The 26940-nt window shown below is 42.2% G+C and overlaps 1 protein-coding gene across 2 annotated transcripts in view; it reads left to right on the top strand.

The window, feature by feature from the left end:
• The first annotated feature begins 914 nt into the window (after positions 1–914).
• LOC124607432 (venom carboxylesterase-6-like) overlaps positions 915–26940 on the top strand; it is a 69981-nt gene continuing 43955 nt past the window's right edge. For both annotated transcript variants that reach the window (XM_047139759.1, XM_047139760.1), the window contains exons 1-4: positions 915–1025; positions 13842–13976; positions 17955–18231; positions 22854–23039. In XM_047139759.1, the coding sequence (XP_046995715.1) occupies positions 963–1025; positions 13842–13976; positions 17955–18231; positions 22854–23039 (661 nt within the window). In that variant the 5' untranslated portion in view covers positions 915–962. The remainder of the gene's footprint in view (positions 1026–13841; positions 13977–17954; positions 18232–22853; positions 23040–26940) is intronic.

Genomic DNA, 26940 nt, shown 5'->3' on the forward strand with positions numbered 1-26940 from the left:
AATTAGAACTGCACTATACTTCTTAATGCGTCCGTAGGGCTCAAGAACAGCTCTAAGAGGTACACAAAGTCACGGTGGAAATATACTGGAATTCGCCAGGGCTTTGTAGATGCCACCACGTCTTCGGTACTCAGCTAACTGCAGTATCTCCATGGAGATCTTTCGTTTTCTATAATTTTGTGTAATTTTATTTCGCATGAAGTTTTAATCCACCAGCCAAAAATTACAAGTATGCAAATATGGCGCTATGGCCCACTGTTTTTGCTGCGAGATTGCTTGTGCGAAAGCGTTCAATAAGTTCCCGTCTCTCACCATGATAGTAAAGTAGACACCCCAGTTGTCTTTCTGACCCATGTGAACTCCAGAGAATCTGTAGGTGACGTGATGGGTGACTGATGTCTCCCTAACATTTGTACTGCGGTTATAAGTAACAACAGTTTCACTCCGAAGAGAAAGTGAATGGCTTTTGCGATAACAAACGGAACTGTAGTCCTTCGAGAACAAATTGTGTCGTATTTTCTACTGTGACCATGAGGTCCCTGAATATAGCGATGGAAGATACACATGGAATCTCATTAACTATTCACGCATTCCTATGGCTTCTAAGCGAAGAAGTTCTCACTTTCTAGACCTCACCCGAAAAACGCCAAACGGAAACGTAAAGGTACTAAACAATCCTGAATTTGTAATAAAAGCCCTGACCTAAACAAGAAAAGTTAATGATTAGCAGACGAGTTTAGTCACATTGACCATAGTCTACTAAAGGCTGCTCTCCACGACTGTGTTATTGCTAACAGCAGTGTCTGCTGCATCAGCTGAGTACACAGCAGCAACAGGTGTGCACCGGCGACATTCTGTCCGTTGCAGCTGAATCCATACGACACAGTTGCCAGACAGCCTTATAGGTCAGCTCTTCCCGCAGATCAACAGGTTTGTTGTTACTCGACCGTAGCTGGATCACAATGATGCTCTGTAATATCTGCCATGTATCTCTTTTGCTTCTTGGACTAACGATCAACCTTAAGGTAAAGCATAGAAAGATATATTAGTGTCGTTGTCATTAGAACGAAACTCGTGGCAATTTTTTACACATTCCTCCTAAGTCTATATTTAGATCTACGTCTTCACATGGAGCTACAGCTACATATACACATTAACATATATGATGTCTTGCGCTAGAAGTGGAGGTGTTTATAGTGTACCACTGTCATTTTCCACACTTCTAACAAAATTTGCGGATGACGCACACAAAGATTCTCCGATGGAATCCGTCTGCATCTGTATTTCTCATATTTTATCGTTTTAGTCGTTAAGCAAGATGTATGTGAGTGGAACTAGCACGTTTTTTCAGTCTTCTTAGGGCGTACACTCTTGGAATTTTAAAAGCAAACGTTTTCTTGTTGCAAAATTTCTTTGTTTTTGCATTGTTTATTGAATTGTAACATACAAAAGGCATTCACTCGTTATGAAAGGTTTCAGCAACTCAGTGCAGCCATCTTAGGAACCACAATAAATATCCGCAAAAACTGATAGACATGTAATGGAATGTAAACAAAGATATAGCAAAAAGGAAGCAATCATACAAAACGTTGAGCAATTAACGACGTTGTTGCAATGAGGCCAGGCATTGTACTAAATTGAACTATCACTATCACGATAATATACACCGAAATATGGAACTAGCGTTCGCTTACAATCAAAGAACATCCAAAGGTGTAAGCATTAAAAAAATTTCCTTTCTCCAAAAGGAACGTCTAAATGCAAGCGAATGTGTGTATAAAGAATTGTATAACTGAAATGTAATCATCCACAAATGTTAAAATCAGTAACCAGAGAAGTATATTGCAATTGGCTACGCGCCGGAGAGCTGATGAAGTGTTGAATAGATCCATTTCTTTAAAGGTGAGCAGGTGCAAGCTCAGCGGCAGCTGAGGCGTTAGTCAAGGAATACTGTAAACTCCCGGAGCGTGTAGCTCAACGCATGTGTGTGGGTGGCTGCCTAATGTTGTTCCGCAGTGGAGTTCTCACGCCAATAAATGATTAAACTGACACTACCATTGAAAGCCTACGCCTAGGGTTTTTCATGAAACTAAGTATTGGGTTATGGTTTTACTTCAGTTTAACGCATCAAACCAATCATTCTTATCGGTATGCTACTAGAATGAATCACAACGGGATACTATAACTTGTTTATTCTTAAAAAGCATACAGAATGCAAAAATTGAACGAATAAGAAATACACAATATCGAATTATATACTACTTGTAATTTCGAGATTGGTGGAACATGTTTGACTTTGGCCACATCCCTCTGATGTTAGATGCACACAATGATGGTTGACACCGACTAGCGGTGATCAACAGAAGACATATAACCCAACTGGCACTTTTAGAAAAAAGCTCAGTGGACAAGCAGATGGAAGTCAAAACGCACGTACTGTGACTGTTTCCCTGTCCACTGAACTGGAGTGCGCGTATCACCTGTTGAAATACGAATAGCAGTTGTACTACACAGATGATCCACTAATTGGGACGTTGGCTGCTGTGCAGGTGAGGTGGTGGTTTTTGGTGAATTTGGGGGAGGGGACCATAAGCGAGATCATCGGTCTCATCGTATTAGGGAAGGATGAGGAAGGCAGTCGGCCGTGCCCTTTCAAAGGAACCATCGCGGCATTTACCTGAAGCGATATAGGGAAATCACGGAAAACTTAAATCAGGATGGCCGGACTCTGGTTTGAACCGTCGTCCTCCCGAATGCAGGTCCAGGGTGCTAACCAGTGTGCCACTTCGCTCGGTGTGTCCAGATGATGTACGCTCGTACTTGCAATTCTCTTTCTACTGAATGGACGCAGTATACCGCCCACAAACTCCTATGGCTGAAACTACCTCGGTACAAGACAGAAAACGAGTCAAGATTTCTGTTCGCTCACTATCTAGGAACAGAAATTCGACTCACGTATTCTCCACTCAAGTAACCTCCCTTAAAGATGCACTTCAGAGTGTGTCATACTCCACAGAGAGTTAAATAATCGTCACTCAAGCAAACAGAATTACATTTCTTTCTCAGAGAAGCGACTAACGCGTTCCCCGTATCGAAAGCAGCTCTTCTTAAAATCTCACCGCCAGCTCCTGCGGTATGGCTGTCGCCAGCGAAGTCCCTTCTAGCGATCTTTAGAGGCGAGTGCTCTCGATCCCTGCAGGCAGGGAAGTCTTCTTTTTCTCCCGGCATTTGCCGCTCCCAGATGGACACGCGGCACCTACGTTTGTGCTCCAGGTGACGATCCCGGCGGCCATTGCAAAACATTACCTCACACCACATGGGTCACCAATCTGCCAGCCAATCACCTGAAGCTCATACTCCTTTCGGAAGAATTTCTGGAAGGCTCCATTTCCGTACCTTAACGCGCCTCTGGTTGGAGATGTGCTCCTGCACTGCCGTGAGAAGTTTTCGAGGTCCGCTCGTGAGCGTTGTTTCTGACCCTGCACATTCCTTCGTACTAAAAGGATGTCCTTTCGCATTCTTCCGGCCTCGACGCTCATTCTCCAGGTTTTTTCGCGTCGTCAGAGAACATCTCCCGCCCGCTCTGTCCGCTCTACGGTGGATCTGCTGCCTCTAGCATCATAAACCACCGCCGTCTCGTTCAGGATACTAAATGTCCGCAGCGGTGGCAGCCGCGCAGGCTGAGGCGCTTTGACACGGTTCGCGCGGCTTCTCCCGTCGGAGGTTCGAGTCCTACATCGGGCATGGGTGTGCGTGTTGTCCTTAGCGTAAGTTAGTTTAAATTAAGTAGTGCGCAAGCCTAGGGACCGATGACCTCAGCAGTATTTTTTAAATAAATGTCCGACCCTGCAGAATACGATAAGATGCTTCCCAACTCCTCGTTGCGTGACAGCGGCTTCTGAGGACGCGAGGCCACTTGATCCTCTCTATTAGTGTTCAGTCTTAATTAACTTCCAGACATGCAGTATTGCAGAAGTTGTTAGTATGTGGTGTTAGCCAGTAACAGCCAATGAAACGATTACTCCGATTTTGACTCATAAATATAAAATAATGTAAATATAAATCTATAAGAAAGTTAAATGTACGGTGACAAAATCTTGCCACCTTACAGTAAAAATTCTGTAGATTCAAATAAACTAGAAAATACAGTGAAAAATTACTCTGCGTCAGTGATGTAGTTTTTCCACCAGTACTTTGGCGCAACAACTTTCTGTCAGTATGTCTTGCATCTAATTATTTTATATAAGGCCACGAGGTTTCATGGGTATCTTGCTGTGTCGTACATGTTTTTTTCCATTACAAGATATTCCTATTACCAGTTGACATAGTATTTCTTTTAAGATTAATTGCTATATTGCCCTCCAAAAACTACTTTATCAAAGTTGGAAATATGAGTTTAAAACAGAATTTGGATATTTGACTAAGCGGACAGTAACATCTGTCATCCACATCTTAAATGTAGAAATTAATTCAAATAAGCAGCCTTTCAAAGGCATGAAATAGGGTTAAAAGAAGCAATTCACCCTGTTCTCAAGTATGACAGTGATCGTTAAATGATGCGCTAGACTGCCACTTAGGCGAGCTGCATTCAGATGACGAGAGTAATTTTGAGTTCAATAATGAAGTTTGTAACGTAGATGGGCTAATGTTCAATTTATGCTTCTATTTCGTAATTCATCTTCGCAGCATTCTGTACAGTGGTTTAGCAAATCAGCGTCGAAGTCACTATTGTGGTTAAAGGGACAACACGTATGTTACCAAATTCTGATTCAAATTGTACTTGTCACTGGGATTGGCCTCGAATCGCTTTTCAGCTTGTCTGTTGAATGACATTAGGAACTCAACAACATAAAAACCTACGTTGGTCAAATGCAACGTAGAAACACCTTCTCATAAATTTTGTGGTAAGAATAAATAATTCGTTACTAGACACTTAAGACTCAATCAGGAACGTAAAATGTCGTGCAAGTACTGAAGTGAGATGTACTTCGCTTGTTGCTTTGGGTGTGCTGGATGTGGTGCTGAGGGAAGTTCTTTTCATTACCAATTGGTCGTACAATCATTGCTGCCATCATTAAGTTACTCTGAAGCAGCAGTTCGCAACCTGGGGCACCCTTTAGGTGCAAAAATCATAACTATTATTTCAGAAGGCTGTAACACTGATTACATGTATTACCAATAATTACTAATTTTAAATATTAACATTAATGCGTGACACGTGTGAAACGAATGTATGAACATTATCTTTTTCATATGGTCCATTGTAAGGTACCCCTCTAGAACAGAGATCGTCAAACTTTTCTGCGCAAGAGCCAATACTGACATTGTGGTGCGGCACCTAGGGATGCACATATATTGATAATCTATAGAAGTCAGATTTTATGAGCTTTCAACGGTCTAGCTATAGTAATGGCACGGTATGTTGGCTGCCGACCGCCAAGTACTGATCGTTAAAATTCGGCACCATTCGGAACACTTCATGTTGACTGTTCTCGTTTTAGATTGCTGCCACCACCAGCAAAACCCAAAGTTCTGACACAGTAATTACTTGGAGAAGTATTACCGTGTTGTCTGTGTGAGCGGATGGTTAACCGATCAATAACAGTAATTATATTTAAATGCATTATGCAATATGAGACACCAGTGATTAGTACACTGGATTCGCATTCCGGAGGACGACAGTTCAAATCCCCGCCTGGCCATTCTTATGTACGTTTTCCTTGAGCTCCCTGAATCGCTTAAGGCAAATGCAGGGATGGTTCCGTTGAAAGGGAACGGCCGATATCCTTCCCCATTCTTCCTCAATCCGAACTTCTGCACCAACCTCGATGTCTAAGGGACGTTAAACACTAACCTTCCTTCTTTTATCATAAGGCACGATCATTACTGTTTACTAAATGTTTTGAATGTCATTTTTCTTCTACTCATTGCGTCGTATTACAACAGCCTTAATATAATTTCATATTCCCTGCTGTTTGATGAATGTCTTTTTTTTTTCTTAATTGTATTTCGATTCCCCCCGAAGGGGGCGGGCTGGCAGCAGCTTATTACGCTGCTCTGCAGCCTACAGGCTTTTTTGATGAATGTCTCTACAGTGTATTCATTTTAACTGAAGACTTTAACATATCTCGGAAATCACACATTGGATCAAAAAATGTTATAATTCCAATTTGTTTGTCTCGGAGGGGCATCCAACGATACCACATGCATGGGTGGCGTGGCCAACTTTGAAATTTTGAATGGGAACCATAGTTTTTTTATTGCAGATTACGATTCTATGGCAAAATCTACATATGTTTTGGCTGAAGCATTTTCTTCGTTTCACCACAGATGGAACTGTAATCAGAGGAATAGAGAGGGTATACAATTGTAATTTACGACATGCTGTTCAATGGCCCTCGAATATCCAATGACACGTGGGATCCCACATCCATGCTGTGAGGGTAGGACAGGTCAATATTTCGTAACTTATAATTGGAAACCCCATTTTTATTCCTCCGAGACGTATCGAACAGGGGACTACTCGACGCGCGACCGTGGCCGTGTAGCGAACTACGACGTATCATAACAGGCAGTACATTGCGACCGGAGCTCACGTAGCGTGCAGACGTAGAACAGATAGCGGTTCTAAACTTTACAATAGTTGCGCAGTGTTTACTACCTGGACACTTAGCTATCGCTTGGAAAAGGGACGTGCAAGTGAACAATGAATGTTGCAATCACAGAAGGAAAAATAGAGATGATCCTGATTTACAGAGAATGTAGGAGAAATGTTGCCTTATATGCCGAGCACTTTTCAGAGAAAGCTCGCTCTCGTTTGTTCTTTTGCAAACAGAGGACAGACCAGCAGAAGGAATCGAGGCAAACACGTTACAGAAGAAGCTAGTGAAACAGCTGTACTAGCGGCAGTACACCACAACCGACGGACAAGCGTCCGTCAATTATACCGCGTATCTGGTATGTCCGTAGGTAGTATTGACACAATATCGCGTCACCATACGTATCATCCATACCACGTGTCACTGCATCAAGAACTTCGTGGCCCCGATTTCCATAACCGGGTAGTGTTTTGTGAAATAGCGCGGCAATAAATGCAAACGACCGCCGCTTTCTTTGCTGAGGTACATGGTTTCCGATGAGTCTAAATTCACAAATCGTGGTAGCGTTTACCAGCGTAACATGCACTAGTGGAGTGTAGACAATCCCCACTGGTTACGGCAAGTTGACCATCAACATCCCTGATCGGTTAACGTATGGTGTGGCATTATGCGAAACAAACTCATTGGTCCGTATTTTATAGACAAATAACGAACGTTTTTGGAACAGTAACTACCGGTACTACTGCACGATGTTGCTCTGGACGTTCCACAACTGTAGTATACATAAAACCTATTAATGTGTGTATTGTTGAATGTAATGTAAATGTGGGGTTTTATTATTTAATTTAATTTAATTTATATTTTATTTTTATTTTTAATATGATTTTGGTTTCACTGCAAAGATATGCGAAGGCACGGATCGTTCTTAGATATTACTGACACAAAAATGTAGCGTGAGATCCTGTATAACTATTGAAATTACTTAGACGAATCCATGTTCAAAAACCGTTAATCATTATAGGCTACATACACAAAAAAGTATTTCACGATTTTCAATATGTAAGGACCTACGTGTGATTTAATTACATCTTAGTGCAGGCCAAATCTGTGTCCTATTGCACTCAATTTAAATCGTCTAAATAAATCGTTAAATATTTTGAAAATATCAGTTTCCCATAAATCATAAATGAAAGAAATAATATCGCACATCTCCAGCGTCGCCTGTGGCAAGAACGGGGTATTAATTACGATAATTTGAAACTGTCGCTTAAGGGGAGCCGGAGGTGCCTATGCTGCCCATGTTAAAATCGCTAAGTTTGAGGAACATTTATGAATAAACTACCAAATAGAAAAATTTGAATTTTTTTTTACATATAGAGTGGTTTAGTATTGCAGTTATGACGGAGGGATTTTGGAGTATCTTTTCTATTTTCCTTCCAATTTTTTTTTTATTAATGACCCAATTTTTTTTACAAATAATTGTTTTATAATTAAACTGAAATGAAACTACTGAACATATTGCCAAATGGCTGTGTTACAATGTAAATTTGACCACTAGGAGTGCTGTATAAAAATTTCATCTCTCTAGCTTGAGTGGACTTTGAGAAAATGTTCCTTATATTCGAAAAATTCTAATTTACGGGAAATGGCTATCAAAGTTTCTCAATATATTCCTGCACTATAGGATGGATTATCAGGGTCTTCTTCTTCATCCTCCAAAAGCTTCCTCTTCTGTCTTCTTTTCTGGCCTGTTGTTCCATCATACTTCATATGCCTTTCTCCTCTTTCTGCTCCTCTTATCCTTTCTCTGTCAATATTTCTTAGTGATCGTACAGTGTTCACCCCAGCTGTAAATCCTAATGCCTTCAGAACTTCACACTTCACACTGTTCCCTTGGTTGTAGGTTGCTATTGCATCATAAACGCCAAAGTGCAATGTTTTTATGCTTACAAACACCCTTTTAGGAATCACTTTCCACGTCAAATTGTTTACGCTCTCATTAAGATTCTGCGTCTTTCCGTGTAGACATTTGTGTAACAATTCTGGCTGTGCTAAGTCATGAAAAATTGGTTTTATTGTTCCCTCCTGATTCTTGTACATACTGCATATTACCCGCTTTACACAAGAAGTATAATACTACCAACAACAGGCGCAACACTGAACTAATTAGAAACGGTAAACAGCAAAGAGACGATGTCCGCGCTCTTATTCATTGTAGTATCGCAACTTGGTATTAGTGTTAATTTTCTTTTCCCTACGTTCTTCCTCTTCTTATATACACGGTTACTAAAACGTGGCATCGTAATCAGAACAAAAGTGTACTACAATATTAAATGGAGCAAGATGTTCGAAATTCTGAGGAAAATAGGAGTAAGCTGTAAGGAAATACGGGTAATATTTGTCACAGAAAACAATGTAGTCAACCCTTGCACACTCGCTGTATGCGTAACATAAGGCGCTGTGTGCGTAACAGGCCGAGAAAATCCCAAGCAGTTCGCCAGGAAGTCACGAGAGGGTGTTAGATGCATTCAGCGGCCGCCCATTTCCTCTGCAGGCGTGGGGGAAAATAGTAATAACTCCACTTCTAGGGCGAGTAGAACAATAATTCAAAGTTTACATTAAAGAGGAATGTTCTAATTAATTTTCGGTAGCAAAAAAAAAAAAATCGTAATTTTTTGGATTTGACCACCTCCGGCTCCCCTTAATGGCGTCCAGTTGTCGCCGTCCAACGATTTCAAGCTTGCTGTCGGAGCGGCATCTGAAATTTTTTTAAAAATGATGGGACAACCAAACGGGATATATGGTGCAGGTTACAGTTAAAATTAACAACAGCAATACTTTAGACATATATTGGAGCTCACTGCTCAAATAATAAGATGTGAACACACCTTAGCCGGCCGGGGTGGCCGAGCGGTTCTAGGCGCTACAGTCTGGAACCGCGCGAACGCTACGGTCGCAAGTTCGAATCCTGCCTCGGGCATGGATGTGTGTGATGTCCTTAGGTTAGTTGGGTTTAAGTAGTTCTAAGTCTTGGGGACTGATGACCTCAGATGTTAAGTCCCATAGTGCTTAGAGCCATTTGAATTTGAACTTAGATCTGTTACACGTGAGGAGATAACTTCAGTGTCACAGTCAAATTCGGCCTCTATAGAGACAGTATTTTTGTCAACTATAATGAACACCCTCCCTCCTGCGGCGACTAATCTGTCTTTTCGATATAAGTTCCATGAATCGCTAAATATCTCGACGCTTTATATTTGGGGTTTCAGACACCCCTCGGTCCCGAGAATAATTTGAGTGCAAGATAGTTCCAGAAGAGATAACATATTGGACCTACTGATAACAAACAGACCCGAACTTTTCGAATCTGTATGTACAGAACAGGGAATCAGTGATCATAAGGCCGTTGCAGCATCCCTGAATATGGAAGTTAATAGGAATATAAAAAAAGGGAGGAAGGTTTATCTGTTTAGCAAGAGTAATAGAAGGCAGATTTCAGACTACCTAACAGATCAAAACGAAAATTTCTGTTCCGACACTGACAATGTTGAGTGTTTATGGAAAAAGTTCAAGGCAATCGTAAAATGCGTTTTAGACAGGTACGTGCCGAGTAAAACTGTGAGGGACGGGAAAAACCCACCGTGGTACAACAACAATGTTAGGAAACTACTGCGAAAGCAAAGAGAGCTCCACTCCAAGTTTAAACGCAGCCAAAACCTCTCAGACAAACAGAAGCTAAACGATGTCAAAGTTAGCGTAAGGAGGGCTATGCGTGAAGCGTTCATTGAATTTGAAAGTAAAATTCTATGTACCGACTTGACAGAAAATCCTAGGAAGTTCTGGTCGTACGTTAAATCAGTAAGTGGCTCGAAACAGCATATCCAGAAACTACGGGATGATGATGGCATTGAAACAGAGGATGACACGCGTAAAGCTGAAATACTAAACACCTTTTTCCAAAGCTGTTTCACAGAGGAAGACCGCACTGCAGTTCCTTCTCTAAATCCTCGCACAAACGAAAAAATGGCTGACATCGAAATAAGTGTCCAAGGAATAGAAAAGCAACTGGAATCACTCAATAGAGGAAAGTCCACTGGACCTGACAGGATACCAATTCGATTCTACACAGAGTACGCGAAAGAACTTGCCCCCCTTCTAACAGCCGTGTACCGCAAGTCTCTAGAGGAACGGAGGGTTCCAAATGATTGGAAAAGAGCACAGATAGTCCCAGTCTTCAAGAAGGGTCGTCGAGCAGATGCGCAAAACTATAGACCTATATCTATTACGTCGATCTCTTGTAGAATTTTAGAACATGTTTTTTGCTCGCGTATCATGTCATTTCTGGAAACCCAGAATCTACTATGTAGGAATCAACATGGATTCCGGAAACAGCGATCGTGTGAGACCCAACTCGCCTTATTTGTTCATGAGACCCAGAAAATATTAGATACAGGCTCCCAGGTAGATGCTATTTTTCTTGACTTCCGGAAGGCGTTCGATACAGTTCCGCACTGTCGCCTGATAAACAAAGTAAGAGCCTACGGAATATCAGACCAGCTGTGTGGCTGGATTGAAGAGTTTTTAGCAAACAGAACACAGCATGTTGTTATCAATGGAGAGACGTCTACAGACGTTAAAGTAACCTCTGGCGTGCCACAGGGGAGTGTTATGGGACCATTGCTTTTCACAATATATATAAATGACTTAGTAGATAGTGTCGGAAGTTCCATGCGGCTTTTCGCGGATGATGCTGTAGTATACAGAGAAGTTGCTGCATTAGAAAATTGTAGCGAAATACAGGAAGATCTGCAGCGGATAGGCACTTGGTGCAGGGAGTGGCAACTGACCCTTAACATAGACAAATGTAATGTATTGCGAATACATAGAAAGAAGGATCCTTTATTGTATGATTATATGATAGCGGAACAAACACTGGTAGCAGTTACTTCTGTAAAATATCTGGGAGTATGCGTACGGAACGATTTGAAGTGGAATGATCATATAAAACTAATTGTTGGTAAGGCGGGTACCAGGTTGAGATTCATTGGGAGAGTGCTTAGAAAATGTAGTCCATCAACAAAGGAGGTGGCTTACAAAACACTCGTTCGACCTATACTTGAGTATTGCTCATCAGTGTGGGATCCGTACCAGGTCGGGTTGACGGAGGAGATAGAGAAGATCCAAAGAAGAGCGGCGCGTTTCGTCACTGGGTTATTTGGTAACCGTGATAGCGTTACGGAGATGTTTAATAAACTCAAGTGGCAGACTCTGCAAGAGAGGCGCTCTGCATCGCGGTGTAGCTTGCTCGCCAGGTTTCGAGAGGGTGCGTTTCTGGATGAGGTATCGAATATATTGCTTCCCCCTACTTATACTTCCCGAGGAGATCACGAATGTAAAATTAGAGAGATTAGAGCGCGCACGGAGGCTTTCAGACAGTCGTTCTTCCCGCGAACCATACGCGACTGGAACAGGAAAGGGAGGTAATGACAGTGGCACATAAAGTGCCCTCCGCCACACACCGTTGGGTGGCTTGCGGAGTATCAATGTAGATGTAGATGTAGATGTAGATGTAGAAGAGCAGTAAATTCGAAAACTTCGTAACGAATAGTTTGACAATTTATTAACAAAATTTTGACAGTCGAAGCGTCATTACTCTGAAAGAGAGCAGTAAATTCGGAAACTTTGTAACGAATAGTTTGACAATTTATTGACAAAATTTTGACAGTCGAAGCGACATTACTCTGAACGCGGTCTGATTTCGCTATATGCTTGTCGTCTGGCGAGTATACAGAGAGTACCGCAAACTACCACCTAGCCTTAAAATCCTAATGTGCTATTTGATACGCGAGTAGCTTTGTTTGAAGCTTAAACATAAACAAAGGTTTTACATATTAATAGCAATACTTAAAAGATATTTCAGCATTATTAATATTATTATTACAGAGAGCAAGAAAAATGGTGTGCTTAAAATGGTGTGCTTACATAATGAAATTCGTAATGAAAGGGATGAAGAACACGTGCCTGAATTATTTAGAAAAATGAAATACGAAATTACAGAAACGATGACATACATTAGTAGTAATATGGGGTACGATTTGACCTCTAAAATGGTTCAAATGGCTCTGAGCACTATGGGACTTAACATCTGAGGTCATCAGTCCCCCGGAACTTAGAACTACTTAAACCTAACTAACCTAAGGACATCACACACATCCATGCCCGAGGCAGGATTCGAACCTGCGACCGTAGCAGTCGCGCGGTTCCGGACTGAAGCGCCTACAACCGCTCGGCCAGCACGGCCTGCGATTTGACCTCTGCCTCTGAAGAAGAGCGTTAACGAGTGACACGATGTAGTGGAACGTACAGCTTGTGAAACGAATGTGTGAACGTTATCTTCCTCACATGGGCCACTCACTACACACAAGCTTTGCGCCATGCTTTATGACTGTAAAATAGAAACATACACGTCACATATGCTTGAGTATCTCACGAAAATGCTGCCTTCAAGTTGCACGTAATTTTCAAAATGGATCAGAAATTGATTCATTATACATTTTGCATCAGATAAATGAACTAATTGGCAATACAATACAACAGTAACTATACTGCTGTAGGCCCTACACTCTACTATTATTATTAGTGGCTGTGGTCGGAGACAAAGCAATGCCAACCAATCGTCTTCGAATTCCTGTCATTTTATATATAATGAGTGGTTTACAAACAATAAGTGTAGTGCACACATGTTAGCTTGGTTGATACCAAATGAAGGTGCAGGATATGGGTGAAACAAGTGTCGCTAGGGTGAGGAGTGCTGCAGAGGAAGCATACTTTTTAACAGGTTTCTAAGCTCAATATGGATAGTTAGCTTTCTTACCTGAGAAGGAATTGTAGATAGCGCACACGATGCACAGAGAATTGTTTCATCATTCTGTAACAAAAGATTGTTACAAATAAGCAGTCAATCTTCTCATAGAATCAATAGTTTGTCGTTTAGTAAACACCCATATCAACTAATACCATTTACCCTTCGTCATTTCAGACATAAATGAGTGCGAAGAAAATTCTTTTTCATTCTAAAGTTCAGTTAGGCAATAATGGTGATGATGGTGGTATGCGGTGGCGGTGGGAGGGGGGGGGGGGGAAAGGGGGGAGGAAGGGAGACCGAAGCTAATAACTGATGGGTCGGAACCACTGTTCTAAACTGGAAATTTTAACTCAGTTTATGCTACTTTCTTTCTGTAGGCCGAGGACGTGCTGGTGACGGTCCAGCAAGGAAGCCTGCTGGGAAGTACGGCCACGAGCGTCTACAACACGTCCTACACGGCCTTTCTGGGAGTCCCGTACGCCGAGCCTCCTGTTGGAGAGCTGCGCTTCCAGGTGAGTTCTGCACTGACAGTCATATCCCAGCTTGTAACCGGGGGTGCTCACTCTGAATGATCTCTATTTAGCAACCTAAATTCACGTGCTTGGCGATTTTACAATAGTTATTCAGGAGGAGAATGGGTCTAATCGCTGTTAGACTGGCCAAGATTTAGTTTTACATGATTTCCACACGTGAAAGACGGTTTGTTTCTTCCATCGAAGCCACATCCTTTTCTATCCTCGTCAAGTAGCATCAATCTGTCATTACATCAATGGCGACATTGTGTTAACCACTTGCGTTTCATACTGACTTCATGAGATGTTAGAACTTTTGCTGCCTAAAATGTGTATGATAAACGGATAAGTAAAGTTCGCTGACAGTAATACCGCCCCGACAGATGGAAGAAGAATGGATTTCAAGAGTACATAGACAAAGTAACGGTCAAATATCGGAAAATTACTACCCATCTTATTAGGCCACCCACAGTCCGTCTGAAGCCTTGTTAAAAAAGTAATAAAAAGGGAGTAAAAACTCTTAAGCAAATCCTTATGTGGTTGACACGAGCAGTAGTAATTTCGCGAGACCTACGAGGCGAATTTAACGAGGAGACCGATAATATGGCCCCCAGAGCGGAAACAGAAGCCTTCTTTGACGCAGCTAGTATACTGAGAAGCTTCACACTGGACGAAACAGCGGTTCCTCCAGAAGTCACAACTGGCGCAAGTCAAGAGGAGTAGTAGTCCAGCTGAGACTGGTAAGCCTCCGGTGAATTATGTGCTGTTGGGACAACTTTAACGGATCCAATACTGCGTTACGTGAAATAACGAGAAACTATTAAGTTGTAGTTCCGTACTGCATGCGGTTATATGCTAAAAATGTCTTTATGGCTTCATCCCAACTAAAATATTCCAAGGGAATGGCTCAGAAGGAACAGCGGGACAAAAATCAGATGAAAAAAGAATGTTAATTAAGGTGATCATGAGAAATATTAGAACGCTAAAGTAATGTGAGTAACTTCTAGTTCTAAGTAAGATAATGGTAGGAGTGGGAACAATAATGGAGTGAGAAATTGCTAATAAAACATTATCTTCGGCAAGTGGATGGGACCCGTACCGATTATGACTAATTGGGGGTATAGAATGTATACAAATAAGGAGGACACCATGAGTGGAACCAGGTTTTGGTGCAAAGGATAGCGTCACGGAAATGAAGAGAACCTGTTTGACAAAAGCTCGAAGATAGCTACCAATTTACGCGTGAAAGCCTACATAAAAATGTTCAAAAACCAGTATTAAGAGAAGAATCCTGAAATCAATCTCCTACTGTCTCAGGAACCACTAGACATGTAAACAGTTTCTGTTCCAGTTCTCTATACGCGACTGTAACAAGAAGAAACCCAAGCATGTGGTATGTGCTTAGTACCCTATGCTACTTGGTTTGCAGAATACGTACAGACTCTATAGATGTAGAGAATAAATAAAAAGTAATTTATTGATGAATGGAAAGTAAAGTTACCATAGATTTGAAAAGGATGATCTCGATATTCGGAACAGCACTGCCGTTAATATTAGTCGCCATTAGGAAAAATGAATACGTAGACATGAGGATGGTGTTTGATCATACAGGGTGTTTCAAAAATGACCGGTATATTTGAAACGGAAATAAAAACTAAACGAGCAGCGATAGAAGTACACCGTTTGTTGCAATATGCTTGGGACAACAGTACATTTTCAGGCAGACAAACTTTCGAAATTACAGTAGTTACAACTTTCAACAACAGATGGCGCTGCGGTCTGGGAAACTCTATAGTACGATATTTTCCACATATCCACCATGCGTAGCAATAATATGGCGTAGTCTCTGAATGAAATTACCCGAAACCTCTGACAACGTGTCTGGCGGAATGGCTTCACATGCAGATGAGATGTACTGCTTCAGCTGTTCAATTGTTTCTGGATTCTGGCGGTACACCTGGTCTTTCAAGTGTCTCCACAGAAAGAAGTCACAGGGGTTCATGTCTGGCGAATAGGGAGGCCAATCCACGCCGCCTCCTGTATGTTTCGGATAGCCCAAAGCAATCACACGATCATCGAAATATTCATTCAGGAAATTAAAGACGTCGGCCGTGCGATGTGGCCGGGCACCATCTTGCATAAACCACGAGGTGTTCGCAGTGTCGTCTAAGGCAGTTTGTACCGCCACAAATTCACGAAGAATGTCCAGATAGCGTGATGCAGTAATCGTTTCGGATCTGAAAAATGGGCCAATGATCCCTTTGGAAGAAATGGCGGCCCAGACCAGTACTTTTTGAGGATGCAGGGACGATGGGACTGCAACATGGGGCTTTTCGGTTCCCCATATGCGCCAGTTCTGTTTATTGACGAAGTCGTCCAGGTAAAAATAAGCTTCGTCAGTAAACCAAATGCTGCCCACATGCATATCGCCGTCATCAATCCTGTGCACTATATCGTTAGCGAATGTCTCTCGTGCAGCAATGGTAGCGGCGCTGAGGGGTTGCCGCGTTTGAATTTTGTATGGATAGAGGTGTAAACTCTGGCGCATGAGACGATATGTGGACGTTGGCGTCATGTGGACCGCAGCTGCAACACGGCGACCGGAAACCCGAGGCCACTGTTGGATCACCTGCTGCACTAGCTGTGCGTTGCCCTCTGTGGTTGCCGTACGCGGTCGCCCTACCTTTCCAGCACGTTCATCCGTCACGTTCCCAGTCCGTTGAAATTTTTCAAACAGATCCTTTATTGTATCGCTTTTCGGTCCTTTGGTTACATTAAACCTCCGTTGAAAACTTCGTCTTGTTGCAACAACACTGTGTTCTAGGCGGTGGAATTCCAACACCAGAAAAATCCTCTGTTCTAAGGAATAAATCATGTTGTCTACAGCACACTTGCACGTTGTAAACAGCACACGCTTACAGCAGAAAGACGACGTACAGAATGGCGCACCCACAGACTGGTTTGTCTTCTATATCTTTCACATCACTTGCAGCGCCGTCTGTTGTTGAAAATTGTAACTACTGTAATTTCTAAAGTTTGTCTGCCTGAAAATGTACTGTTGTCCCAAGCATATTGCAACAAACGGTGTATTTCTATCGCTGCTCGTTTAGTTTTTATTGCCGCTTCAAATATACTGGTCATTTTTGAAACACCCTGTATGTAGTGGAAAAGAATGTTTCCTAGTCTTTGACGATACAGTGTAAGCTACAGGAATAAAAATATTATCCATTTTCTTCACCCGTAGATGTCTCAGGTCGCTGGCGTAGACGGAAGAGGGGAAAATCTGTGTAGATGTAAGGCAATATGGCCCATTTTCATTGAGTTATCTAAGTCGTTTATTGGAGAGGGCAGTTTAAGAAGTGAAAGTTATCTTAATGTAGGAATTATTTGTCACGAATATAAAAGTACCACAGCACACACTTCTAATGCAATGCAGCAACAGGATATACTAGCAGGTATATACCATTTCGATAACTGACTCGAATTGCTGGAAGGTGAAGCCGCAAGTCGATTGCAAATAAAGTAAACAGTACACACAGTTGAGTGGCAAATTATCATCAAACTGGACTTTGTTCTCCATAATAATAATTCGCAGCTGAAGCCCCCAATACCTAGCTTCATGAAAGCAACGGTGAAACGCCCTGCACATTGATCCTCCTAGATGGTTTGCTATTTTCAAATGACGATTTGCTCAAACTGTTAATGCACTGAAAGAAGTAGGACCGACAATGTTCAGATAAAATGGTTCAAATGGCTCTGAGCACTATGGGACTTAACATCTTAGGTCATCAGTCCCCTAGAACTTAGAACTACTTAAACCTAACTAACCTAAGGACATCACACACATCCATGCCCGAGGCAGGATTCGAACCTGCGACAGTAGCAGTTCCGCGGTTCCAGACTGAAGCGCCTAGAACCGCTCGGCCACTCTGGCCGGCTAATGTTCAGGTTCAGATAATTCTGATAATCTCTTGACAGGATCCACAGCCAGCTGGTAGCTGGGAGGGCGTGCGCAACGCCACCTCATACGGCAGCGACTGCGTGCAGAGCTCGGGTGACGGCTCCGAGGACTGCCTCTACCTGAATGTGTTCGTGCCTGGCGTACCAGAGGAGGGTGCAGGGCTGCCCGTGCTCTTCTGGGTGCACGGCGGAGGGTTCGTCGTTGGTAGTGGCTCAGACCAGGAGCATGGGCCCGACTTCCTTGTCTCCTACGGTGTCATACTCGTCACCATCAACTACCGCCTGGGGCCACTCGGTATGGTTCTTAAGACATGCGTATATTTCGGTGTGTGCTTGATAACATTTTTCTCCTTGCACGAACTGCACTCAGCCTTTAGTTTCTATTATTTACGTGTCGCATTGCAAAATCCATTGTTCTGCACGCCTACACTACCCGATCAAACGTATCTGGATATTCCTATGTAATGCGTATTTCATCACAACATGTCACAAAAGGCCGACCTGCCAGTACAAAAGTGGGCGAAAGTTGCGTGATGTCAGTAGAGAATGGATGTGTCAGAAGAGCTCAGCGACTTCGAACGTGAACTAGTCATTGGATGTCATCTGAGTAACAAATCCCCCAGGTACATTTTAACCATTCTAAAGTTTCCCAAGTTGACTGCTGGTGAAACGACTGTGAAGTGGAAACGCGAAGGAACTACCACAGCTAAACCAACGCTAGACAGACCTCATGTATACCCGTTGGGAACTTAGGAGGGTAGTCGTAAAAAATTGCGTGGAATCATCGGAAGAAATCACTCACGAGATCAAGACGTGCTACTAGCAGCAAACCAACTAGCACAATGACTGTGCTTAGGGGGCTAAAAAAGTTGGGTACAATGGTCGAGCAACATATCATAAGTTAAACATTTCTGTAGTCACTGCTAACCGATGCTTGACGTGGTGTAAAGGGTGACGCTACTGGATCGTGAATAACTGGCAACGAGTGATTTAGAGCGGTGACTCATGGTATACCTGTGAGAATTCGATGGATGGGTTTGGTTTTGACGAATGTCTGGAGAATGTTACATGTTACCTGCCATCATATGCAGTGGCAACAGTGAAGTGTAGAAGAGGTAGTGTTGTGGTGTGGGGGAAGGATAGGAAAATTCGGAGACAATAATTGTAACAGTCTGAAAATGACCCTATTATAAAGCAACATCTTTGAGACAATAGTTGGTGGACACTAATATTCCTGAGATGGAGTGGCCTTCCTTGTGTCTAGATCTGAGCCCAACGGAACACCTTTGGGATGAGTTAGAACGTGGAAATCACTGCCTTCTCTGCCTTCGGTTCTTGGGGAAGAATGTGCTGCAGTTCCTCCACAGACATTTAAGTACCTCCTTGAAAGTCTCTCCAGCAGAGCTGAAGTCTTCATAAAGGCGGAGGGTCGACACATCCCATATTAATGTCCACTTACAGGGTGTCCCGATACCTTTGCTCTCATGGTGCGTGTGAGTTTTCACAAATGTCATACTCACTCTGCCGGTCGCTGTGTCCGAGCGATTCTAGGCACTTCAGTCAGGAACAGCGCTGCTGCTACGATCGCAGGTTCGAATCCTTAGGGTAGTTAGGTTTAAATAGTTCTGTCTAGGGGACTGATGACCTTAGATGTTAAGTCCCATAGTGCTTAGAGCCATTTGAACCATACTCACTCTGATCCATCTGAGTCGAATTTACTGAACTTATTTTATTGGTAATTTGTGGTGAACCTATTGAGCAGATGTTCAGGAATAATACTAAGAAGCGATATTAAATGAAACAAACACATAAAATCAGAACGAGGGAAGGTGAATGAATAGCTTAAATTTGTAGAAGGGATTTGTGAAAGTTAATCTGCAAAGAAAATAGCATACAAGTGCTACCAATGATGGAGTATAGTTTCAGAATTTGGTGTCCTTATTAAGTAGACATGACAAAAGATTTCGAAAAAATTCAGGGACGCATTGATAAGATTGGAACAGATCGATATACCCCGTGTCATAATGTAACAGACATGCAAAGGGAACTTAAATGGGAATCTTAGGAGTAAGGCGACTCGCCAAATGTAAAAATTCTGTGTTCAAGGAAGACTGTGCAATCCTTTTGCTGCCACCATAGCGTATCCCGCGTAGAGTACGTGAGAGTAAGATAAAGAGAGTAAGCAGAACATGTGCAAGAGAACTTCCGTGAAGTATAGAAGACAGCAGGACGATACTGGCGGAAGTAAAACACATCACAAATGCCGTAACGTAGAAATAACGCCAATTCTATAGGGAGACACTCGAGGACCTCTCCAATAGTCTTGACCTTTCGCCATGCTGTTATTACGCTTTCGGTCCCTTAAAAACGTCCTTGAAGGGTCGATGATTTCCGTCAAACGAGGATGTGCAACAGGCAGTTACCGACGTTTCCACGGAGCAGAACGCGGTGTTCTACGAAACAGTTATCTTCTACCTAGTGAATTGGTGGGATGATCGCCTCAAAGCTCATGCCGAATTTGCCTGATTGGCATACCGATTCTGGATTGTAAAGCCTTGGAACTGAAACTTTTTGATCGCCCCTTATATGAATCCCAGAGTAATTAAGAGCCGACATTACTTGCATACTACAAAACATTCTGTAGTATTTTAAGGAATGCCATTAGAATGTTCGGAAGTATGCAAGTCCTGACAGAAATAAACAGCGCAGATTACAAGGTTATAATTACAGGGATTAGTGTCAAACGGGAGACAGAACAGCCAGTCAGTGTACAAGATACCCTAACAATTAAACTAAATGACAATGTTGTGACTGTTAATTCACATGTTGCGATAACTTTTAATATGGTCGCTCTCTAAATTTAGAAAAAAAAGATTACATGGTTCAGTTGAATAAGCAGGAGAATGTCTTACAGATGTCATTTCAGAAAACGTGAAGCAACTAGAAATAGCACCAACATCCTTCATTGAAATCAACAGAACTATAAAAATTATAAAAAACAAAAGCTCGTCTGGTGTTATTGGAATTTCGGAAAAAACAAAAGCTCGTGTGGTGTTATTGGAATTTCGGGCAGAATTCTGAGAAGTTGTTCCATTTTAATGAGTAACATTCTTAGTGATATATATGTAATGCATCACTAGGACAGGAAATTTTTCCAGACAGGTTAAAATACGCAGATGTTAAACCTCATCACAAGATCGGTGATAAAACAGACTTGAACAGTTCTTGTCCAGTTTTCTTACCGACATCTTTTTCCAAAGTATTCATAAAAGTAATGACACGTAAGGTGGAACAATGTACTTAGCATATCGCAGTTTGGACTCTAGAACGGTTGCTCGACTGAGACTGTTGTTTCTATATCCACTTATCAAATAGTATAAGCCTTAAATAATAAATATCTCTATTGGTATGTTTTGTTATCTTTCCAAAGCATTTGATTGTGTAGATCATGTTACACTGTTAGAAAAACGCAAGTTTTATGGAATTTACAGTTTTATGCACAGCTGTTTGGACTCATACTTAACAAACAGAATGCAAAACGTTGCACTGAATCCTTCAAACAATGATGGAAGGGTGGAAAATTTTAGTGACTGGGGAGAAATCACATTAGGAGACCCAGGGGTTCAATTTTGGGTCCATTCTTATTCCTTATACCTACTTAACATTCAGCAAGCAGAAGTGAGACTTTTTGTAGACGATACTATTGTTATAAAAAATGTCATCAGACAGAGGTAGCACATGAGCAACAGTAAGTAAACCAGGTAGAATTCTGGAATAAATCGTCACTTAGAAAGAGAGCACTGATTGCACAAAAGTTAGTAGTAGGAATAATATGTAGTGTTCACCCACAGAGTCATGTAGATACCTCTTCAAGTAGCTGGGCAGTTTAACTGCGCCGTCACAATAGAATACATTCGCTAATGAAATTCGTCGTAAATAATCCATCATAATTCGAGAAGAACAGTGATGTTCACACCTATGACACAAGAGGAAAAAATGACCTTTGCTACTCATTATTAAAGTTCTCAGTGACTCAGAAAGGATTTCAATGTTAGGCAACAAAAATCTCGGATCACTTGCTCAATAACATGAAAGTCTGAAAAGTTTCAAATCAAATTTAAATAATTTCTCCTGGCCGACTCCGTCTTTTACACTGATAAATTTCTACTTAAAAATCGGTATCCAGAAAAAAACATTGTTTTTCCGGAATGAGATTTTCACTCTGCAGCGGAGTGTGCGCTGATATGAAACTTCCTGGCAGATTAAAACTGTGTGCCCGACCGAGACTCGAACTCGGGACCTTTGCCTTTCGCGGGCAAGTGCTCTACCAACTGAGCTACCGAAGCACGACTCACGCCCGGTACTCACAGCTTTACTTCTGCCAGTACCTCGTTTCAACATTGTTTTTAATTATAGTTGCTTGAGTACAACTAAAATAATAATGTTAACACTAATGATGTATATGTACCCCGTAAATTGACTCGTTCCACATAATTTCGACGAAAGAATCCTTCATTGACCTATGGGACATGTAACTAACCATTTAAACCACTAAGTATGCATGGGTGAGAAAATATCCGCTAATGCGACACTGGTTTAAACTTTCCCTTGCTTACCTAAATAGCTTCACCAAATGTCAGAAATCGTATCTTTAAAATAACAGAAATCGATTTTTTTCAGAAACGCCGTCCAATTCCTCTAATTTCGTCAACATCGATGGGACCTAACTCATTAACTCCTTTCTTTCTCTATCTGTCAGCTATACCTGTTGTGTTACATTTAGAAAATGGCTTACTGTGAATGTGCTTGGATGGAAGAAAGTAAGCTACACTCTTGGAATAGCACTTTTTAAGCTGCAGAACAGCCTCTATCAATGGAATGTGGACACACGAGTAACAGTGCCAAATTTCACTGCAGGCTTCCTGAGCACCGGAGATGAGGTCGTTCCCGGCAACGCAGGTGTCAAGGATCAGCACCTGGCGCTGACCTGGGTGAAGCAGAACATCGCCAGCTTCGGTGGCGACCCAGACCTCGTCACCCTGCAGGGGCAGAGTGCGGGAGGCATGGCCGTCTCATTACATCTCGTCTCTCCTCTCTCCTCAGGTTGGTTCGTAATGTCATTCAAGAGACATTCATATCGATCTGGTGGCTTCCGTAACTGAAAAAAAGGCTATTATCATTGGATTAGTTATTTCCCAGGTCTACCATTCAATCGCAAAGAACGTACGAGGAACAGTACTTCAAATGTCAAGATATACGGCGTGAATAAGCTGAGCAGTTCAGCTCAAATATTTCCTGAACCCTATAAGATATAATTCAGTCTTCGCCCAAATGAGTTGTGAAAAGGTTGTCACTGAATGATGTATAGTTTCTTTTCACATCTATTTAGAGTACGCCGATATCGGTATCAACTTGGCTTTTTCAAATGGCAGGAACTAATACTGCTATAGCTCTAAAAGAGACAAATTAAACAGCGTTTCAGCGCTTCACTTTTCAAAATCCGATCAATAGTTTCGGGAAATTGCAAATTTAGGATTTACCTGTTTTGAACATGAAAATGATTGCCATTGTATGCCGAATTTCGAATTGTTATTACTCACACAGGGTGGTGAGAGACAGTCTGAAAAGTTTTTAAGTGTGTTGCAGGATAGATTATGATGAGAAATAATTGTTAAGAAAAAACTCGACACGTGCTGCCGTTTCCGAGGTAACTGACATTGAAGCCAATCAGGCCTTTGCTTGCACAAATTCAAGCGACCCTCCAGAGACGGTGTCGCCAAAAGTGGTTTTCTTTTGGTTTTCTAAAACCGAACAAGAGAGCGATATAAAAATTGGGCAGAGGACGGAAATAAGACTCGAACCCGAGTCAAAGCTGCGCAGTCTGATGTGCTACCGTCTACGCTATAAGAACAATTGACAATAATTGTACTCTAACCCAGCGGACCGCTTGAATTTACGCGCGCAATGATCTGATTGGCTAACTTCAATATTAATTGATTTGGAAGTGGCGCAATGTATCGAATTTTGTTCTTAACACTTATATCTCAGCACAACTTACCCTGCAACTTTCTCACAAGCTTTTTGACTGTTTCTAACCACCCTGTGAACAGAACTGGCCAACCAGGTTGGTGGGACGCTGCAACTTCACACAGCTGAGGGAGTCTACTTAAAAAAGCAGAACAGGGAGGAAAGTTTGACTTAAAACTGATACTAACCACACTTAATTACATGTGGCTCGACCGACACAGCATCTAAAAGTCAAAGGACATGGCATCTAAGGATGATTCAGCAGTTAACTAAGGTAATAGCTCTGCTCTTTTCCTGCCAGAGCCTTTGAAACGTCCCCTTTGAACAATTATACAAGACTGTGCTTAAACTGACATACAATATTTTTAGCGCAACGCAATCTGACTTTAAAAAATCCCTGCAAAAGAATGGCCCTGAGTAACATTAAACTATACCTCTCAGAAATCACTTACCTCACAAAAATATTCATTACTCGAACTACTGCAGTACAGCGAGCGCCACTACTGCCAGCTAAATAAAAGATTCAAACTACGGAAGGCACTAACTACTGATAGGGATAGTTAGCAAATGAAAGATATTAATAGAGAACAAACAATGTATTTACCTTAGTATCATCAAAAGTCATAATATATATAGCAGTTCATGACAAATTACAAAACTCCGCCATCTCTCTCCCCACATCCACCACTGCTGGCGGCTCACCTCCAACTGCGCAACGCTACGCTCTGTTCACATCCAGCTGCCGCTGCCCAACACTACAATGGCGAGTATTACAACAATGCAAAGCAGCCACAGACTGCACACAGCACAGCCAGTGATTTTCATACAGAGGTGGCGTTACCAATAAAAAAACCTAAACAGCCTACTTACACCTTGAAAGGAAGGTGCACATTTGTAAAATGGGGAATAGAGGGATGAAGACTATTGAATATTAATATCGCATGATGAGTTTAATGTGAAGATACACACTGAACTATACTCCCTTCGAACAGTCCTTGGAAGGCCCAACGGCACCGACCGGCCGCCGTGTCGTCCTTAGCCCACAGGCGTCACTGGATGCGGATATGGAGGGGCGTCTGGTCAGCAGACCGTTCTCCCGAACGCATGTCAGTTTACGAGACCGGAGCCGCTACTTCTCAATAAAGTAGCTCCTCAGTTTGCCTCACAAGGGCTGAGTGCACCCCGCTTGCCAACAGCGCTCGGCAGACCGGATGGTCACGCATCCAAGTGCTAGTCCAGCTCGACAGCGCTTAACTTCGGTGATCTGACGGGAACCGGTGTTACCACTGCTACAGTCTGGAGCCATGTGATCGCTACGGTCGCAGGTTCGAATCCTGCCTCGGCTGTGATGTCCTTAGGTTAGTTAGGTTTAAGTAGTTCTAGCCGACTGATGAGCTCAGAAGTTAAGTCCCATAGTGCTCAGAGCCATTTGAACCATTTTTTTGTTACAACTGCGGAGAGGCCGTTGGCGAAGATACACACTGAGAGTGCAAAATTACATCAGCGATAGCTACAAAAAGGAAATAAAAAAGAATTTGTTCGTAAACACTTCCTCAAAACTCTATTTAAGTCATAAATAGTTTGAAAAGCGCGGCGCGTACTGCCATACACGTTAATGTGTAAGAGGAAGTTCTAGCACAGATAACTGTTGCCCTGAAGACAATTGGGACATCTCAGTCGACGGGAAGCGGCCAGGGATTCTTCAAAAGCCACTATCAGCACATATGTCAGACTTGAGAAGCTTTTGCAAAAACAAAAATGTATTGTGCAGCTCTAAGTTCTATGGTGGACGTCAGTGCTGCAATAAACGAATTTTCTATAACATGACTAAGTTTTCAGATTGCAGCTCATAAAATGCAACTTTCGAAATACGACTGTGCTTTTTTATTGCAACCATGGTTCACATTCCTTATCTCTTGGTAGTGAAGGCATATCTTCACAGCGATGCTGCATTTTCCATAATAAATGCATATTGTTTGACAAAACTGGAATTAGTAACCCACTTTCACCAAGCATGTCAGTGAAGTTCCATCTCTAACAGTGGTGGTATACTTTCCCTGAAACTTCCACCATATAACGTATATATTATTGGGTCGTACCCCTCCAGTCGAAAGTGGCTACATGTCCTGCCATATTGTTTAATGACTTATGTCATGACCATGAGAAATGTGTACCAGATGCTTATTGTTATTATTAATTGAAATTAACTTTAATTAGTAGTCATCAGCGAATCCAGTGGATGCATCCCTTATGACGTAGTGTTGCTGACGTACTTGCCAGTGACGCCTGAGAGGTGCCATGGCTTCTTTTTATCTATAATGTTGTGTTAACGGTGAGTGCTAGGGCTGCTCCAAGAGCATGGTTTCACTGCCGGCCTGAAATAACTGGCGAAGAAGACAGTGAGAGCCTGTAGCCGTCCTCACGGTTCATGTTGGATGACCGCACTGCCGTCTCGACGGTCTCGCCCCTGTGCTTTTTCTCTTAGTGGCAAGCGATTGCCTATATGTATCAATCTCCTAGATGTATCAAGCTTCTAGATACTGTATATCATGTGATTGTTTAAACTGAATGGACATACCACACCTTCCATCGCCGATTTAGTATGCTGACCAAGGTCATGTTCTCCAATGTGTATTGTAAGACGCCCAGGGGTGTAACATCTAAATATATGCTGACCTTTCTCACATCGTATACTGCAGAAAGTCACCTACACAGAGACGAGGGTTAGACATTTAAGGACCGCATGTTCAAACTGTACGTACGTGGCTTTCCCGCTGCTGTCTTCTTAATTCTCCCGCTGCCAGCTAAAAGCGGAGTCCTGTAATGCTTATCAGTTTCTAGGTTTGGGAGACACTCACACAATGAGATCCAAGTTTGGAACTTGCCGGTAGACTAAAACTGTGGGTCGGATAGAGACTCGGACTCGGGACCTCTGCTTTTCGCGGGCATTTGCTCTTGTAATTTTCGTAAGCGAGCT

Source organism: Schistocerca americana, chromosome 3 (assembly GCF_021461395.2).
Source record: "Schistocerca americana isolate TAMUIC-IGC-003095 chromosome 3, iqSchAmer2.1, whole genome shotgun sequence".
NCBI classification, from domain to species: Eukaryota; Metazoa; Arthropoda; class Insecta; order Orthoptera; family Acrididae; genus Schistocerca; species Schistocerca americana.